The 18,851-nt window shown below is 49.1% G+C and overlaps 1 protein-coding gene across 6 annotated transcripts in view; it reads left to right on the top strand.

Moving 5' to 3' along the window:
• Positions 1 to 18,851, top strand: part of COBL (cordon-bleu WH2 repeat protein) — a 273,215-nt gene that overhangs the window by 188,438 nt on the left and 65,926 nt on the right. For all 6 annotated transcript variants that reach the window (XM_045494295.1, XM_045494296.1, XM_045494300.1 and 3 more), the window contains one exon: positions 18,465 to 18,603. In XM_045494295.1, the coding sequence (XP_045350251.1) occupies positions 18,465 to 18,603 (139 nt within the window). The remainder of the gene's footprint in view (positions 1 to 18,464; positions 18,604 to 18,851) is intronic.

The following is an 18,851-nucleotide window of genomic DNA, read 5'->3' as shown; positions in this document are numbered from 1 at the left end:
TTCAGCCAGGTCACCATCTCACGGTCCGTGAGTTCGAGCCCCGCGTCAGGCTCTGGGCTGACTGCTCGGAGCCTGGAGCCTGTTTCTGATTCTGTGTCTCCCTCTCTCTCTGCCCCTCCCCCGTTCATGCTCTGTCTCTCTCTGTCCCAAAAAATAAATAAAAAACGTTGAAAAAAAAATTAAAAAAAAAAAGAAATGCTTTATTTAGGGGCACCCGGCTGGCTCAGTCAATAGAGCATGTAGCTCTTGATCTCAAGGTTGTAGGTTCGAGCCCCATGTGGAATGCAGAGATCACTTAAAAAATTACTTTAAAAAGGAAATGCTTATTTTTTTAATTTTTAACATATTTTATTTATTTTTGAGAGAGAGACAAAGTACGAGTGGGGTAGAGGCAGAGAGAGAGGGAGACACAGAATCCGAAGCAGGCTCCAGGCTCTGAGCTGTCAGCACAGAGCCCGATGCGGGGCTCAAACTCACGGACCGTGAGATCATGACCTGAGCCGAAATCAAGAGTGGGATGCTTAACCAACTGAGCCACCCAGGTGCCCCAGGAAGTGCTCACTTAAATACACACACACACTTAAATTTTTAGGGGAACTCTAGGTTCATGGCAAAATTGCACACAAGCTACCATGAGTTCCCTAATATGCTTCCCGGACACATGCACAGCCTCCCCCATTATCCGCAGCACCCCCCCCCCCAGGAGTGATATATTTGTCGTAACTGATAAACCCGCACGGAAACATTATCACCCAAAGTCTATAGTTTCAATTATGTTTCGCTCTCCATGTTACACGTTCTAGGAGTTTGGACAACTGTATGATGACAGATGTCCATTATTACAATATCGTAGGGAATATTTTCACTGCCCTAAAAATCCTCTGTCCTCTGCCAGTTCACGTCTCCTCCCCATCACCTCCCCTGGAAACCACCGATCCCTTTACTGTCTACCTAGTTTTTCCAGCACGTCATAGTTGGAATCGTACTGCGGGTAGGCTTTTGGGACTGACCGTTTGCATTTAGTAATATGCATTTAAGCTCCTTTTTCATGGCTTCATAGCTCCTTTCTTTTTAGCACCAAATAATATTCCACTGTCTAGATGCACCAGTTTATCCATTCTCTGACTGAAGGACATCTTGCTTGCCTCTAAGTTCTGGCAGTTAGGAATAAAGCTGCTATAAATGTCTGTGCACAGGTTTTTCAGCTCCCTGGGGGCAATATCAAGGAGTTGTGATTTGCTGGATCACATGGTAAGCGTATGTTTAGTTTTGTAAGAAACCCCCACACTGTCTTCCAAGAGTGGCTGCGCCATCTTGAATTCCCAGCAGCAATGGAGGAGAGTTCCTGTTGCTTCAAATCCTTGCCGCCAGCGTTTGGTGTGGTCAGTGTTCCCGATCTTGGCCATTCTAATAGGTGTGAAGTGGTAACTCATTGTTATTTCAATTTGCATTTCCCTGAGGACATACCATAGAGAGCATCTTTTCACAGGCTTACTTGACTCTGTATATTATCTTTGGTGAGGTGTCTACTAAAGTCTTTGGCCCATTTTATTCTTAAAGTTTACTTATTTATTTTGAGGGAGAGTGAGGCATGAGCAGGGGAGAGGCAGAGAGAAAGAGAGAGAGAGAGAGAGAGAGAATCCCAAGCAGGCTCTGCACTGTCAGCAAAGAGCCCAACATGGGGCTCGATCCCACAAACCTCAAGATCATGACCTGAGCTGAAATCAGGAGTCAGATGCTTAACCGACTGAGCCACCCACGTGCCCCATGACCCATATTTTTAATTGGTTTGTTTTCTAATTGCTGAGTTTTGTGGGTTCTCTGTGCATTGTGGATAAACAGCTTTATCAGATGTGTCTTTTGCAAATATTTTCCCCCAATCTATGGCTTGTCTTCTCATCTATAGTGAAATGTTTATAGTTATAGTGAAGTCCACTTCATCAATGATTTCTTGCGTGGATCGTGCCTTTGGTATCGTATCTCAGAAGTCATCACCAAACCCGAGGGTGTGTAGATTTTCTCCCCTATAACCTAGGAGACCTCTAGTTTTGCATTTTATATTTTTGGTTTATGGTCTATGGGGGTTAATTTTTGTGAAGGACGTAATGTCTGTGTCTAGATTCGTATCTTTACATGTGGATGTGCCATTGTTCTAGCACTGTTTTTTGAAAAGACTTTAATTTCTCCATTGTATTACTCTGCTCCTTTTTCAAAAATTAGGTGACTCTAGGGGCGCCTGGGTGGCTCCATCGGTTAAGCATGTGACTTCAGCTCAGGTCACTCTCTCACAGCCCGTGAGCTCGAGCCCTGCGTCAGGCTCTGAGCTGTCAGCACAGAGCCTGCTTCAGATTCTCCCTCTCTCTCTGCCCCTCCCCTGCTCATGCTCCTCTCTCTCTCAAAAATAAATAAACATTAAAAAATTAAGAAAAAGGGGGCACCTGAATGGCTCAGTCGGTTAAGCATCCAACTTCGGCTCAGGCTATGATCTCACAGTTCATGGGTTCAAGCCCTACATCAGGCTCCGGGCTGACAGCTCAGAGCCTGGAGCCTGATTCAGATTCTGTGTCTCCCTCTCTCTCTCTCTGTCCCTCCCCCACTCATGCTCTGTCTCTTTCTCTCTCTCTCTCTCTGTCTCAAGAATAAATAAAAACATTAAAAAATAAAAATAAAAAAATAATTTTAAAAGAAAGACCAAGTGACTATTTGTGGAATCTATTTCAGAAGTATCTTCTGATATTTCTATGGCATTTTGTTTTCTCTTTCGCTTTTATGCTTTTGTGATCATTACTGACATGGTGTCCAAGCTGATGCAGTTGTGTGTGTGAGAGAGTATTCGGGGACAATGGGAACGGATCCCCACCTGAAAAATCTCTGTAGAACACAGGCTAATCCAGCTAGGCCTGTTCAGAATGGTCCCAGTGCAAGAGAACAGGACATTGCCCTGTCCTTCCACCTTCCGGAGACCGTTTTGCCCTCTCTCCCCGTGGATAAGTGTGAAGAGGGTAATAGAAATAAATCACGTTATGTACACAGGGTCTTTCCAGAGTCTCCCCTTCAGAAATACGCTCGTTTAATGTGCTGTCTGTGAAAACTTACATGCTCTTTCTGTCCTGGCTGGTGCTACACTACGTACTGAGCTAAATAGACACAGAAGCTTTGCCCCTGGTTTTGAGGAGGCCCTAGTCTAAGAAGAAGACTTGGACATATTACCGTGAAGCCAATGTGTGTACAAATGTCCTGGAGCACTCAAGAGGCAGATATCTATTTCTTCGTGAGATGGGACATTGCACGTGGGTCTTGAAGGGTGGATAGGAGTTTGCTAGATACAGGACAGGATGGCGTAGATAAAAGGCGCACTTGTGGGGCCTCATCGGAGGCCGAGGCACAGGAGGCCTATAGGTGAGATGAGGCAGGAAGGGAAACCAGGGCTCCGCGAAGGAGCTGAGCGGCTGCCACAGACATCGCTGTGTTTGATCCTACTTATTATTTTATTTGGCTGACACCAAAGAAAAGGCAGGCTCCTTTTCAGGGCCAGAGATACCGTGCCGGGACTCCACTACACTGGCCTTAAGCCATTCTTAAGCCAAGAGGTTCTCACCTCTTTGCTCTCCACCTGGAATATTCTCCCCATTCTTTTACAGGGATGGCTCCTTTTGGTTGTTCGAGGCAAATGCCCACCGCCTCAGAGAGCCCATTCTTGATCCTGTTGTTTATATGACGCAGGTAGCTCTCTGTCCCAACCCCACAAAAACATCCCCCCCACTATGTTTCTACCTTAAATAAAATGGATCACTACCACTAAAATGGTCCAGTTATTTATTTCTGCCTTCCATCACCAGGACATAAGCTCAGCGCGCAGGAGGAAGGAATCTGTCTTTTTGAGGCTCTATCCCCTTCGTGAAGAATGGTACCTGGTACTGTAGGTGCTTAGTAAGAGTGTGAGTAAATATGGGGCTCCCGGGTGGCTCAGTTGGTTGAGCGTCCGACTCTTGGTCTCGGCTCAGGTCACGATCTTGCGGTTTGCAAATTCGAGCCCCGCGTGGGGCTCTGTGCTGACAGCGCGGAGCCTGCTTGGGTTTTTCTCTCTCTCTGTCTCTCTACCTGTCCTCGGCTCATGCTCTCTCTGTCCCTCTCTCTCAAAATAAACATTTTTTTAAACATAAAAAAAGAGCGTGAGTAAATAAATGAATGACCAGACTTCATTGCGCTGTGCAGACTGGCTCCGAGAAGGCAGAGCGGGAGGAAAGACAGATGAGAGGATCTTACGTTGGGCAGGACAGGGTGAGGGCCTGAGCGAGGGCAGTGGTGGTGAAGTGGGGAGGGAGACGTGGTTTTGAGGGACTTGCAGAGAAAGAACCGGAATGCTTTGGGAACAGGTGATAAAGGAAGAGAGCGAGAGGCCAGGGTCAGCAACACCTTGGACATACCCAATGTGAAAGAAAATCCAAAAAGGCACAGGTTGGACGGGTCCGTGGGCATGCACTGTGATCTGGGACTGGCATTTGAGGAATCTTCCAGAAACACCCTTGGGAGAGCTGCTCGGGGACTGTCCCTGGAGCTCCCAGGACGGTGCAGTCACATGGACGATTTGAGAATTATCACATGAAGGGAATAGTCAGGAATACGGGGAGTGGGTAGGAAAGACAAAGAGAGGAGGAGAGAGGAACCCAGGAGGAGCAGAGCATCACGGGAGGAAGGAGAACTGTCAGGAGAAGGAGGATCTGCAGGGAATTGCAGATCGGGTCGGAGGCTCTTCACCTTCACTCCGAAGACACAGTCGAGGTTCTGGCTAAGGGAGGGATGGACCCCAGTGAGGACAAAGAGACAGGATTGTTTGTTGGCTGCTGGCAGAGAGTCCATTCTCCTGGATCGGGGGTGGGGGGAGTTACTCGCCCAAGAGCAGGATGGTGTTATGTCCTCGCTCATTTCTGTTGGTGAAGGAGGTCCCCTGCTGGTCCCATGTTCTGTATTCTCTGGGCTTCTCCCTACATCATATGCCCCATATGTCTTCTGTCACCTCAGTGAGTGATGGGTGGGAGGGACCCCTATCCTGCTCCTCTGCCTGGGCCTTTGTGCTCTGCGAGAGCACAGCGTTCAGAGAGCTGGGATGTGTGCCCCAGCCAGTTAGTGGCAGTTATCCCTACATACGTGGGTGTGAAACTTTACAAGGAGTTTTTCTGGGGACCCCTGGGTAGCTCAGTCAATTAAGCATCTGACTCTTGACTTTGGCTCAGGTCATGATCTCTCAGTTCATGAGATCGAGCCCTGCGTCGGGCTGTGCACTGACAGTGCGAATCTTGCTTGAGATTCTCTCTCTCCCTCTCTCTCTGCCCGTCGCCTGCTCTCTCTCTCTCTCTCTCTCTTAAAATGAATAAATAAAATTGAAAAAGAAAAGAGTTTCTGCCATTCCTTTGAAACTTGAAAAGATTGCAAACCTACAGATGATCATCTGTGCACATGCTTCGAGCTAGCACGACTGCAGCAGAAAAATTAAGCCTCCGTAAATACTTGTGGAAGTGGAACAAGGGCCTTCGGGACACGCTGGGGAACATGAAGGGAAATCCGACCTGAGAATTTCGTACGAAAACCTCTACTGAAAAATGAAAGGCCCAGAAAGCTCGTGTTTTCGGGCATTTTGTTCTAAGTGTTCTAACCGAAGGATAAAGCAGAATTCTAAAACATGTGACGGAGCCTGGAATTTCAGGGGCCAAAAAAGTATGGCGACCTCATGTTTATCTAACAGGAGTCAGTAACGTAAAACTTTCCCGCACCTTGGGTCTGGGTCTATGATGTCCGCTTTGGAAGTTTCTAGAAGAACCTTTTTTTTTTGTTTGGAATTTAGTAGGAGTGCAGTGGCTGCACATAAGTTCCATCCTTCCCCGTCCCTTTACCCAGATGGCACCCACCAGGACACAGTTTCCATGAAGTGTGTCATTGGCTCACATGGGAGCAACATGTATGTATAGTGACCAAAAACAAAATGATGGCCTGTACTGCTGGACAGAAAGACTTTTGAAATGAAGACGATGCAGGGAAGTCTGAGATCGCGAGTCCCTGCATCTCATACTCCGTTTCACTGGTGACCAGGGTGGACGTATTCTTCATGGTAGGATTTGGGGAACCCTGCAGGGTACAGCGTGCTCCCACGTGTTTCCTGTCAACATCAGGATATGATGCCACCATCACCTTGAACCCTCCCCAGATTCCCAGAAGGGAAGTCGAGCATTAGTGTTAACGCCTTAGAGCTCTTTCCACGAGGCCTCTGTCACCTGGAGAGGGATGGTGGGAACAGGTGTCCTGTACCCCCTTGGAGGGCAGATTGATGCTGCTTTGCAAGAGAAACATTCTCGAGAATGTCAAGGCTAAATAGATAAGTCAACTGTCAGGCACTGACAAACAAAACAGACACGAGCCCGTGCGATCAGCCCAGGCCGGGGATTTCCTGGGCCCTCACGAGCTCTTTGCCCCAAAGCCCCAGATTTGGGATTTCTCTCCTTCCTTTACTTGTCCCTCACCTTCCTTACCCAAAGGCACTGCTCTGGGGCCAGCGTCGTCACCACCTGTCTGCGTTCCTGCATGATCTCTGCACGTGCCCAGAAGCACAGAGTGGGGCCAGCCCTGCGGTCCACACCCTGGGCTCCTGGTCACCTCGTGCTACAGGTTCGAGCTGCCGCAGGTGCAAGTTCCAGTCCGCAGGGACCCACGTGCGTGTCTGCCTACGGCAGGGTTTCGGGGCTGGGCTTCCTCCCCTCCTCAGAGCTCACTCCCTCCTGCTTCCTGCATTCTGTTGGCTGCCAGAGGACTGGGGATGACGCCTGGGGTGTCCGGGGTGGGGCTGGTCCTCCAGCCGCCGGCCCCAGCGTGGCCTCCCTCGTCCCAGAGAACTTCTCCAGCCTCTGTGCTATCCTTACCTCCCTTCCCCGCGTTTCCTCCTCCCCTGGATTCCTCCAGCAGCATGTACATTCACTCACTCATTTGTTCGTTCTCCACTCATTCATTCATCCACTCGTTCACTCGTTCATTCATTAACTTTTTCGTTCACTCATCCACTCATTCACTCACTCCATTCGCTCATTCAGCCAATGTTTATGAAGCACCCACTCTGTGCCACACACTGTCCCAGGGCTGGAGGAGCCACAAGTGGAAACAAACCCACTCTTCTTAAGGAGGTTATATTCTAGAGCAGGAGACAAGTGCACAGAAACGTCAGAGTAAGCACTGTGAGAGAAAGCAGGTGAGTGAGAAGGGGTGGCAGACGGCAGGCAGTTGTCAGGGGCGGTCACTGGGCTCCATGGACATCGGGGACAGAACGCAGCTTTGGGGGAGGGCAGGTTGGGGATGGATAGGGATGACCTGGAGGCAGAGCATGGTACAATAGGGGACTCTGAGATGATGGGGTCAGGGGATGCTGGCATGGTCAGGACTCCGGATTTTATTGTTTTAATGGAAATGTATTTGACATACAACATTGGGTAAATCTAAGGTGTACGATGAGTTGATCTGATGCGTTTATACACCGTAACGATTGTCATCGTAGCGACGGTTAGCGTGTCTGTCCCGTCACATTGATTATCGTTGCTCTTTTGTGCTGAGAATAAGAAACATCTGGTCCCTTCACTGGTGTGACGGTTATAATATATATAACATTGCTGCCTATGTACTCTATAACGCGTGTACTGAGCATCAGATCTCAGGATTTATTTACTGCTAGTTCCAGATTTGTCCCACATCATCTCTTCTGTCCCCCTGCCCCCGCCCGAGCCCCTCGTAACTATCATTTTGTTGTTGTGTGTTTGGACAAGTCTGGCTTTTTTAGATTCCACAGATAAGGCATAGCATATAACATCTGTCCCTCTCTGCCTTGTCTCACGTACTGTAGCGTCCTCAAGATTAGTTAGTATACAGTGGCCCCTTAAACAATGCAGGTTTGAATGGCTCTGGATTTTTTTTTTTTTTTTTTTTGATACAGGACTGTGAATGTATTTTCTCTCCCTTACGATGTTCTTCGTAACATTTTCTTTTTCCTAGCTTACTTTACTGTAAGAACACAGCGTATCGTACGTATAACATACCAAATACGTGTTCATGGACTGTTTTATGTTATCGGTGAGCCTCACTGTCAACAGTAGGTTATTGGTAGTTAAGTTGTGGAGACTGAAAAGTTACACACGGATTTCCAAAAGCGCAGGGGTCAGAGGCCTTGTCCCACATTATTCAAAGGCCCACCGTACTTTATTTAACCTGTTGGATCACATTTTGCGAATGGCATCCACATAGCCACAGGCACATGAAAAGATGCTCGAAACACTCATCATCAGGGAAAGACAAATCAAAACCACAATGAGATACCACCTCACCACCTGTCAGAGTGGCTAAAATCAACAACTCAGGAAACCACAGGTGTTGGCGGGGATGCGGAGAAGGGAGAACCCTCTTGCACTGTTGGTGGGGTTGCAGACTGGTGCAGCCGCCCTGGGAGACAGCACAGGGGTTCCTTAGAAAATTAGAAACAGGGGCGCCTGGGTGGCGCAGTCGGTTGGGCGTCCGACTTCGGCCAGGTCGCGATCTCGCGGTCCGTGGGTTCGAGCCCCGCGTCGGGCTCTGGGCTGATGGCTCAGAGCCTGGAGCCTGTTTCCGATTCTGTGTCTCCCTCTCTCTCTGCCCCTCCCCCGTTCATGCTCTGTCTCTCTCTGTCCCAAAGGTGAATAAACGTTGAAAAAAAAAAAAAAAATTTAAAAAAAAATAAAAAAAAAAAAAAAAAAGAAAATTAGAAACAGAACGACCGACCGTATGATCCAGCGATCCCACTTCTGAGTCTATACCTGGACCCAGTGAAAACAGAACCTCCCTGCAGGGACGTCTGCACCCCCGTGTGTGTTGGGACATCAGGCACAGTAGCCAAGGCGCTTTACCTGGAGTTGGAAAGTGCCCGCGGCCTCTGAGCAGAGCAGTGGCCGACCCTGTCGCCACGTGGTTCGGGTGCCCCCAGCGGGGCCCGTCCAGAGGCTACTGCCGTTGTCAAGGCGACAGATGATCGGTGGTGGCCGTGGCTTTGGAGAGGATCTGCACCACGTGGGAGGGGGTGGGCTACCCAAGGCTCAAAGCTTCTCCCTGAACAACCAAGCAAGTGGAGTCGCCCGTGGAGGGGCGACTGGTGGAGGGGCAGGTCTGGGGAGAAAGCACAGGACTTGGTTCTTGATGGAGGGAGATGCCTGCGACCATGTGCCCTTGTCAGCGAGCAGTGAGGAGTCTGGCTCTGGAGCCCAGGGAGCAGTCCAGGGTGACTGTAAATCTGGGAGTCGCTGCACAAAGGCGGCATTAAAGCCTGCGAGGCTGGAAGAAATCACCTTGAAGTCATGCAGTGATGCCGGGGAGTGGACTGTGGACCAGCCCTGAAGGCCCTGAGCAAACGCACCCTCGGTCCACGCTGTCCCCATGCTGCCCCATTCGTCCCTGGTCACTTCCTCGGCTGTGACCACCGTATGCTGCCCGCCCGCCCACCCAGCGGGGTCCTCCACACCACTCTGGTGACGGTGCCGTGCTCCTTGGGACAGCTCCCACGCTCCCCTTCATGCGTCCTCCCAATGTATGCTCCCCATTCTTGTTTTCTTTCCTTTTTTAAAAATTTATTTATTTATTTTGAGAGAGAGAGAGAGAGAAAGAGAGAGAGAATCCCAAGCAGGCTCCACACTGTAGCCTGATGGGCGGCTCAAACTCATGAACAGTAAGATCATGACCTGAGCCAAAATCAAGAGTCGGAGGCTTAACCGACTAAGCCACCCAGGAGATGCCCCCCTTTCTCAAGGCGCCTGAGCTCTGCGGCCTCTAATCGTCATCATGATCACTTCCTCCTCCAACTCCGCCTTCCAGAGCCTTCCATTTTATACCAGCCCCTTGAAAGGTAGACTGTCTCAGGGTTATACGTGATCCCTTTTTCTTTTCTTTTCTTTATTTAATGTTTATTTCTTTATTTTGAGAGAGAGACAGAGAGCTAATGGGAGAAGGGCGAGAGAAAGAGAGAGAGAGAGTTCCAAGCAGTCTCCAAGCTGTCAGCACAGAGCCCAATATGGGGCTCGAACTCATGAATCATGAGATCATGACCTGAGTTGAAACCAAGAGTCGGACGCTTAACCGACTGAGCCCCCAGGTGCCCCGTGATCCCTTTTATGTACTTGACATTCTCCTTGGGTGGTTCCTTCCAGGCATGGCATCAGTGCCATTGCCATGAATGTTTTTTCTGTTGAGCACTGGCGTGTTCTCCCTCATGTCCACCAGAAGGCCCTGTGGAAGTGTCCAGAACTGACAGCCTTGTCTTCCATGTAAACCCGCTTCTCCACGGGTATTCCCCATGGCAAGGAGCAACCCTCTATCCGCCCAGGGGCCTCAGCCAGAAATGGGATCATCACCCCCAACGCTTCCAATAAACCAGTCCCAAGGTCCCATCTATCTTGCTCGTCTCCTAATTCTCGGTGGTGAACATAGTGTCTGACACATAGTGATACTCACAGAGTCCACAGATGAGGGCACCTGTCAAACACACACACATACACACACACACACACAAAGTATTGCTTTAATCACATGGATGCTTTGGTAGCAACACTCACTCATTCAGCAAATATTTAGTGATCATCCCAGACATTCTAAGGACAGTTTCCGGCACTAAGGGCTCAAACAAAGTGAATCAAACAAAGTTGATATGCTTTTCTAGGCTGTTCTGGTTCATAATCTTTGTGGTGGTCGTGTTAAAAGTACCAGCGTACTTGAAGGAAAATTACATGTAATAATCAGTATATTAAAGAGGAAGAGGTTAAAGGGTAGGTTTAAATTTTAATCCAGAGCAACCTTGTCATACTGAGGAGTCGGCATCCTGGTGTCCCTAGAGAAGGAGAACACAGTAAAGAAATAACTGCCTTGAGTGGTGAAAGATGTGTCCCTTTAGGTACGAACCCCCTTTTCCAGAAATTCTGCAGTTCAGAAGGGGAGGTATGTCAACAGTGCATCACCAACCACTGTGTATTCTTGGACTTGACAATGACTGTCTGCAGGATACATGGGGTTTACTGCTGAGCGGAGAAGAAATCAGGTAAACTCAGCGACAGGCGGGCCAGACGTCTTCCCGCAGCCCGTCCAAAACATGAGCGGGTCTCCCCGACCCGCGTGGTTTGAATCTGGATTCCAGAGAGTGCGATTTCCAACGGGCCAGATTCTCTGTGGAAGAGAGTCGCAACGCCAGTCCTGGGAGGGGTATGACTGGGTTGTGTCATACGGGGATGCAGACACCTGCAGATTGGTGACACAGACGTCATTTGCTTTGCACACGAATTTAATCATTTGGACAACATGTAGAGCACAGAGCAAAGTGAAGCCGAGGTCGATTTAAAGTAAAAATTAAAGAAAAAGTAAACTGGGAAAGTACTTAAAGCAATAGAATTCTTGAGTCCCAGGATTTCTTAGTACGACACAGGGTTAGAATCTACCTTCAACCCCCCAAAAGGGGGAAAGTCCTGACGGATTGAATCCGATAAACGTTTACATTATGAAAAGTACAGGGAATTAGAACCCCATGACGAGCTGGGGAAGATGTCCACAGCATGTATGTCATTCAGGGACTATCACTAAGAAAAGACCAGCACCACAGAGTGACCGGCGCTTTCTCTGTCGCACAGAAATAAACGACAGTCATTAAAAACCAGGACTCCTAGGGGCGCCTGGGTGGCTCAGTCGGTTAAACGACTGACTCTTGATTTCAGCTCAGGTCGTGATCTCACAGTTCGTGAGTTCGAGCCCCACGTCGGGGCTGACAGCGTGGAGCCTGCTTGGGATCCTCTCTCTGCCTCTCCCCTGCTCACACACTCTCTTTCTCTCGGGATGAATAAATAAAATTAAAAAAAAAAAAAAACAGCACAACAGTATCCACACTTGCTGAGTGGGAAGAAGGAGCAGTTGGTGAGGGTTGAAGCAGAAACCCCCTCGGCAAAGGTCTCTGGGGCAGAGCCCGTCGCGTTTCTCTTTTCGATTGTATTTTATTGTGTCAGAACTCTTCCCACAAGATCTGCACTCTTAAATGTTTAAGTGCATATGACGTTCTATTGCTGCGGGCACTGTGTGCACAGCACATCGCTACGGCTTCTTGTCCGGCTTGATTGAGACTTCAGGCCTGTTGAGTCGTCCAGCCCAATGCCCCTCCCTCTGGCTTCTGGTGACCACCATCCTGCTCTTGGGTTTGAAGAATTTCTCTGCTTCAGATGCCTCCCGTGAAGGGAATCGTGCAGGACTGTCTCTATAATTCACTTGTTGCACTTTGCCTATTTCTTTTTAAGGCAGAGCCCTATCCCCTCGTACGAATACTCCATGTTCGATTTACCTGTTCGTCTGTCCGTGGATGTTTGTTCCCACCTCTTGGCTACCGTGAATAGCTCAGTTGTGAACACGGAAGGGCAGATATATCTTCCCAGATTCTGATTTCATTTCCTTTCCCAAAGCATATGGCGTGTGAGCCAGTGAGTTTATGGAACGGTATCAACCGTATCATAAGGGAATAGACAAAGTTTGAAAAAAGATACGGGCGAGGACGCTCAGCGCAGTATGATTTGAGATAGCAACAGGTCGAAAACAACCAAAATGCCAAACCTGGAGGGCCACGGTCCACGCAGGGTGGACCCTTCCCATCCTTGGGACGGCAGAAAGACCTCTGCCCAGCCGTGGACAGCACCATCGGTGACAAAAGCAGCTGTCATTACAGGAGTGTGCTCTCATTTTTGTAGAGATTCGGGTGCCTAGATACAGCAAAAGAGCCTGAGGAGACATATGTCAGCTATGATACAAGTTCTCTCCTGTGGGCAGAATTCAGGATTTTCACTTAGCCCTTGATATGCCCCTCTATTATTCAAACTGTTTTCGGTGAGCATATATGACTTTCATCTGGATCAACGTCAAAACAATAGAGTATTTTCATTTTGCATAAAAGAGAATGAGATATGGGGCCAGGGCTATGTTGGACTTGCGGGCTCTCGTTGTTAAGGAATATTTATAACTCGTTCCACAGCGTGACGCATTTATGTAGAATATCTACTCCTGCCTTTCTAGTATTCAACACACATTCATTGATGCCTAAAGTGCAAAAGCACTAGGCGAGGGATTGTGGAAATTCAGAGACTTATAAGACATGCCCTTTCCTTTTCAGAGCTTAGGCGTCATGGGGGAGCCAGCATGCGGACATCCAGCTGGACTAGGCAGAGGATGGAAAAAGGACAGTGCTCCAGGCAGGGAGCACTCATGCATCAGAGCCGAGTGCTTCTGGAGCATAGAAGACAGGCCATTCATACCTCCCCAGGGGATTTCAGGGGCTTCCTGAAGAGGGAGGAAGATGTCAGCAGGGGCAGAAGACTGACAGAAGCATTGGAAAAGGAAGGGCATTCTGGGAAAGGCAGGAAACAGGGACTAAGGATAGCACTGCCAAGCACAGTGAGGCATCAGTTCAGTGTGGCTGGAAGAAATACACCTGGTGTTTCTTCCCTCACTGGTATGTGCCTAGCATGGAGCTTTGCATCAAGTACCCATGTGTCTGGATGGATGGATGGATGGATGGATGGATGGATGGATAGATGATGGATGGATCGGTAGATGGATAGATAGGTGGATGGAGGGATAGATGGGTGGGTGGATGGATGGAAGGAAGGAAGAAGGAAAGAATGGATGAACACATAAATGGCTACAAGGTACTGAACACTACTAATTTTATTTTGTAACATAGACCCTCAAATCCTCTCCTTTTGCCAAACACTTGAAACCTGGAGAAATATGTCCTCTTCCCTGAAAAATAACATGAACATTGTGTTCATATAGATAAAAACTGGAAAGGAATGTGGGAAGCACATTTCATCACTGTTTCTTGCATTCCTACCAAGTGCCATGCCCTAAGCAAGGTGCCAGAGCAGGGTGGCAGCAAGAGGCTCTGTGTGTCATGGTGAGAGTAGCACCCATTGTCTTTAAATCAGAACTTCCCCTCCCCTTAACGCTTTCTGACCTCCGGGTCTTGCTTACGAGGAACCGGCACAGTGAGATCATGAGACCAAAGAAGCCGAGGTGGATGGATGCTTTCGAAAAAGACCAGGAGCTGCAGGATTCAGGCTCCACTATGGGGAAAGCTTCCTTGCTGCCATGCACTGACCCACCCAGAGTGGCCACCATGCACCCTGGTTCTAAGTGGGAGAGAAGGACACGCACAAGCTCCAGAGAGCAAGCGGCGCCGTATTTCACGTGTTCCTTGAAGAATGTGCAGGAGATGTGCATCGGGTCTAAGAAAAGTTCTCTGAAGCAACACTGTGCCACAAATTGGTTTGCAGTCCACCTGCCGTGTGGATGTTTTGCCATGTGGGACAGTGGGAACCCCATGGGCTTTCCTTGTTCATGGACTCCTAGGGATGGACGTTTCCATTCGAAATCGCACGAGTTACTTCTCCCGGGGAATGCTTGGAGCCAGAGCAAGGTCAGGTGCCAATTCTGTCCACTCATTAGCTGTGTGGCCATGGAAAACTTACTCCTCCATAAACTTCAGTGTCTTCTTTACCAGACAGACAAAGGAAAACGACCTGTGTTTTGAGGCAGTCATGTGAGATACAGTCGGCACCCTAGTAAATGCTTACCAAATCTTTGCTGCTAATATAAATAATATTTCCTTGAATTCTGTAGGTACATCTACTAGAACACTGTTGTTTAAACCCCTTAAAACTCCTGAAAGCTCCTGAGGAAAAAATGTTTGCCCATCAGAGCTTGTCTTGATTAGTGGTCTCAGAGCTTGCCAAATGCTTTTCAAATGCATTAGCTTAATTAATTGATCAGGCGTGGCTCTGTGTCTGGGAACTGGGTGTTTGTCGAGTGGCCTGCCCTTATCTCTGGGAAGAGGGATCGTGGTGTTGAAGCTAGACCATGTCAGCAAAGCTCCAGGAATTCGATGCTTCCCTAAAGCTTGAAACAAGCAGTGAGCCAGAACTTTCTTGCAACAGGTGAATTGCTTTTCCAGACTGGGTAAGCCAGAAATGCTTCCCTGCCCCTCCCTTCCAATTATCTCCACCTTGATGTCGACACTCAGCAGAATTCTGGAACGTGTCATTATTATACAGACATCAGTGGGAGCTTAGCGGGCCCCAGCTCATCAACATGAATTCCCAGAAGGAACCGTGTACCCAAGTAAGCCCCAAAGTACAGCTTTGAACGGTGGTGTTTCCAGCCTAGGAGATCATGTAAATGCTAGAGAATTATGTCTTCTTCATTAGACTGTGAACAACGTGGGGTCAGGAGAGTTACATGTCTTCAAATCACCTGCAGTTCCTGTCGCAGGATAAGAGACCAACACCTGCTTGCTGGCTAACTAAAGGTGGAAGTAAAGGAATGAAGAATTTTAACAAAGGAATTTTTTGAAAAGCTTCTTGTCTTTTAAAAATTAAGGACATTGAGAAGAGGGAACTCACAAATAACGCATGTAGGCAAATCCACAGCATTTGAACCATCGCGATTCATTAATGAACTGTTGTCAACACCAAAGGAAGAAATCCAGGTACCAGAACCAAGGCTCCACGCCTTTCAACACTGTCGTCAATGACTGGGTAGGAAAGTGGAGAGTTAGAGAGTTCAGGGCTCCCACAGAGGCCCCAGACCATGGCTGGAAAGGACTCCAGCCCAGGCCATGTTGTTGTACAGGTCAGGGCTCCAGGGGCGAGAGAGGGTTCTTAGAGCTCGCAGAGGGAGAAGACCACGGAGAGAAGACAGAGCCACCATGGCGAACTGGGGATTGCAAGCTAGGAGACAGTAGAGTAACAGCTCAGGATTTTGAGTCTGTTATTTCCAGCCTAGATCCCTCTCCATGGGCATCTATAACTGGCTGTTCAGTGTAACAGAATAAGAACAGCCTTAGATTTTTTTTTTTTAACCTCACTCACATCTTGCCTCCGGAAGCTGACTGAGGCCATGCCCCACTACAGCGAGGAAGTCCATTTTTAAAAAGGCATGGGATCCAGGAAACCAGGGATAAAAAAAGCCGAGTAAAGGAAAAGCCATTTCCAGGAAACCCAGAAACAAGGTTAGAAAACAAATCACTTATCAAGCTCAGAAAACAAATCACTTATCTAGAATGATCTAGAAAGAAAATGTCGTCAACATACACATGAAATGTCTCAGCTGGAGAAGCCTCGTCTTGAAGAAGATTTCTGTTTTATGGGATTCTGTCTATTAAAACTAGATACATAGAGCTAGAGAATGTTGATTTAATCCCGTGCTGTAATTTCTGGAAAGATCGAGGGAGAGCCATTAAACATGCATGTAGGTCTGGGCATGTGTCTCAAAGAGCTGACTCCTCATCTTCTGAAGCAGAAAGCCAGTATCTAGCACAAAAAAGTCAAGAAATGGCAGAATAAGGTTATGATTTTAAAAAACAGAGTAGGGGCACCTGGGTGGCCCAGTCAGTTGAGCATCCGACTTCTGCTCAGGTCATGATCTCACAGTTTGTGAGCTCGAGCCCCATGTCAGACTCTGTGCTGATGGTGTGGAGTCTTCTTGGGATACTCTCTCTCTCTGTCTCTCTCTCTCTCTCTCTCTCTCTCTGCCCCTCCCTCACTCATGCTCTGTCTCTCTCTCACTCTCTCAAAAATAAATAAAAACATTTTTAAAAATTAAAATAAAAAATAAAAACACAGTAAATGTCAAAAGAAAGAAGAGTTTGAAGGAGTTCTGCTGGGCTGGGGTCAATGGACCAGGGGCAGCTGGTTAGACTCTGAGCTTCGTGGCATGACCCGATTTTTCCTCGTCTCCATGTTCTACAGAAAATACATTAGAATTATAAAGGTATAGGAGGTGGTTATGGTATATTGTAGTAGAAGGGTGGATAATCTCTGACTTTTAAAAGAAAAAGTGAGGACCAGAAAAATGTCTGCTAACTGTTGGTAGTTTATCTGAGTGTTTAATGAAGTGATTTTTCCCCCTTCCTTTGCTTATGTAATTTTTAACTATAAATTTACCTTGCGAGGGGCGCCTGGGTGGCTCAGTCGATTGGGCATCCGACTCTTGATTTTGGCTCAGGTCATGATCTCACGGTTCGTGGGTTCGAGCCCCGCGTCCGACTCTGTGCTGACAGCGCGGAGCCTGCTTGGGATTCTCTCTCCCTCTCTGCCCCTCCCCCGCTCTCACTCTCTCTTTCTCAAAATAAATAACAACTTAAAAACTTTAAAAAATAAAAAAATCTTATGTTGCGATACATTGCGTATTACTGAGAACAATTTGAAAGGAGACTTTTTATACACACACGTGCCCACACCCACACACCCAGGAAACACCAGTCCCGACCCAGAATAGGAATGAATTTCCCTCCGCGGTCGTGAGTTCTGGAACACGCACTGGGGACCCGGGTTCATACGCCAGGAAGCACCAAGCATAGAGCGGGTACCACAGCGGGGTGGGGTTGGTAGGCAGCCCTCCCAGGGCGAGCCCTTGAACCCTAGGGACCCTTTGGAAGCAGCTCAGCAGAAGCCCCCTGCGGGCGGGGACAGGTAGAGACGGGGTCTTCCTGGTCATCCGTTTGCATACACTCCACACTTGCACACGCAGGGTTGTCTCAACCAATTTTCACTGCTGAGAATGAACGCTCGAAAACTCCGTAATGACGAAGAGAGCAGATTCCCTAGTCTTTTCCAAACAAAGAAATGCAGTCAGCGGACAAGGTCTCACACACTAGAAGAGCGTCCCTTCAACCATCAGACCCGCCCGGGACTGACAGCCTCCCCGAGCTGTGAATTTGGCGATGTTAGAAGTGTTTGGTGGGATCCGGGTTTCCGTGCAGACGGGAGCTGGATGTCCCATAGGCTGGCGCCAGGAGCCGCACACTGACAAACTTCATTGTCACTGCTGGTCCAGGGGTGGCCAGTCCGTGGACGGTTACTAGTCCTAGCGGCTCGGGAACATGCAGGGGCAGCAGAGCAGGTGGAAGTCAGGGCAGAGGGAGCCCTGAGCCGTCCCCTTCTGCTCTCCCCCTGCAAGGGCACAAGTCAGGGTGGCCCCGGTAAAGTTTCCAGAAGGAATAGTTCTCTTTTGCATTTAATTAAGGGCTGAGGGTTCCCCTTTCTCATATTTATGCTGAGGGGAGGTTACCAAGTCCCCTGACTGGCCTGAAATCCCTCGGTAACATGGGGGAGAGCCCCAGCTCCCCATGCTTCGGGGGGCGGGGCAGGTCTTGGGGATCTCTGAGCATCCTTGGGCCACCTGAGGACCATTCCTGGGCAGCATGGCGAACCCCCACACCGGGGCATCCGCCACCTGCCCAGGGGCCCCAGGAAGGAGTCTGGCAATCTGCCAACCCTCCTTCGAGCCCCACGTCACACGGGCCAGCTTCTCCAAGTGACATGGCCCCGTGCACGCTGCCCCCTGACAGAAACACCCTGACGCTCACCGCTGCCTTCCTTTGGGCTTCCCAGGTATCTCTGGGGTCACAGATTGACTTGCAGAAGAAGAAGAGGCGGGCACCCGCGCCCCCTCCGCCGCAGCCCCCGCCGCCAAGCCCCCTGGTGCCCCCTCGCACTCAGGACCAGGAGGAGAACAGGAAGAGCGCCACGGGTGAGTGTGTCCGCATGCGTCCGAGTCTTGTCTTGCGTGGAGTGTTAGCGCTGCCCTTAACCCCTGCAGTCGCCTCGCCCACGAGGGCATTAACTGGGGAAACATTTATGCTAAGGAAAGAAAGTCTGGAAATAAATACTTGTGAGTCCATCCCGAAGGCCTGTTTTCCGGGCATCGTGGAGGCAGGTGGAAGGCGGGGGGGGGGGGGGGGCGGAGAGGGTGGGGGATGGCTGAGGCAGCTCGGGAGA

Source organism: Leopardus geoffroyi, chromosome A2 (assembly GCF_018350155.1).
Source record: "Leopardus geoffroyi isolate Oge1 chromosome A2, O.geoffroyi_Oge1_pat1.0, whole genome shotgun sequence".
Classification (NCBI taxonomy): domain Eukaryota; kingdom Metazoa; phylum Chordata; class Mammalia; order Carnivora; family Felidae; genus Leopardus; species Leopardus geoffroyi.
Note: the sequence above shows the minus strand (reverse complement) of the source record. Positions and strands in the feature narration are given on the sequence as shown.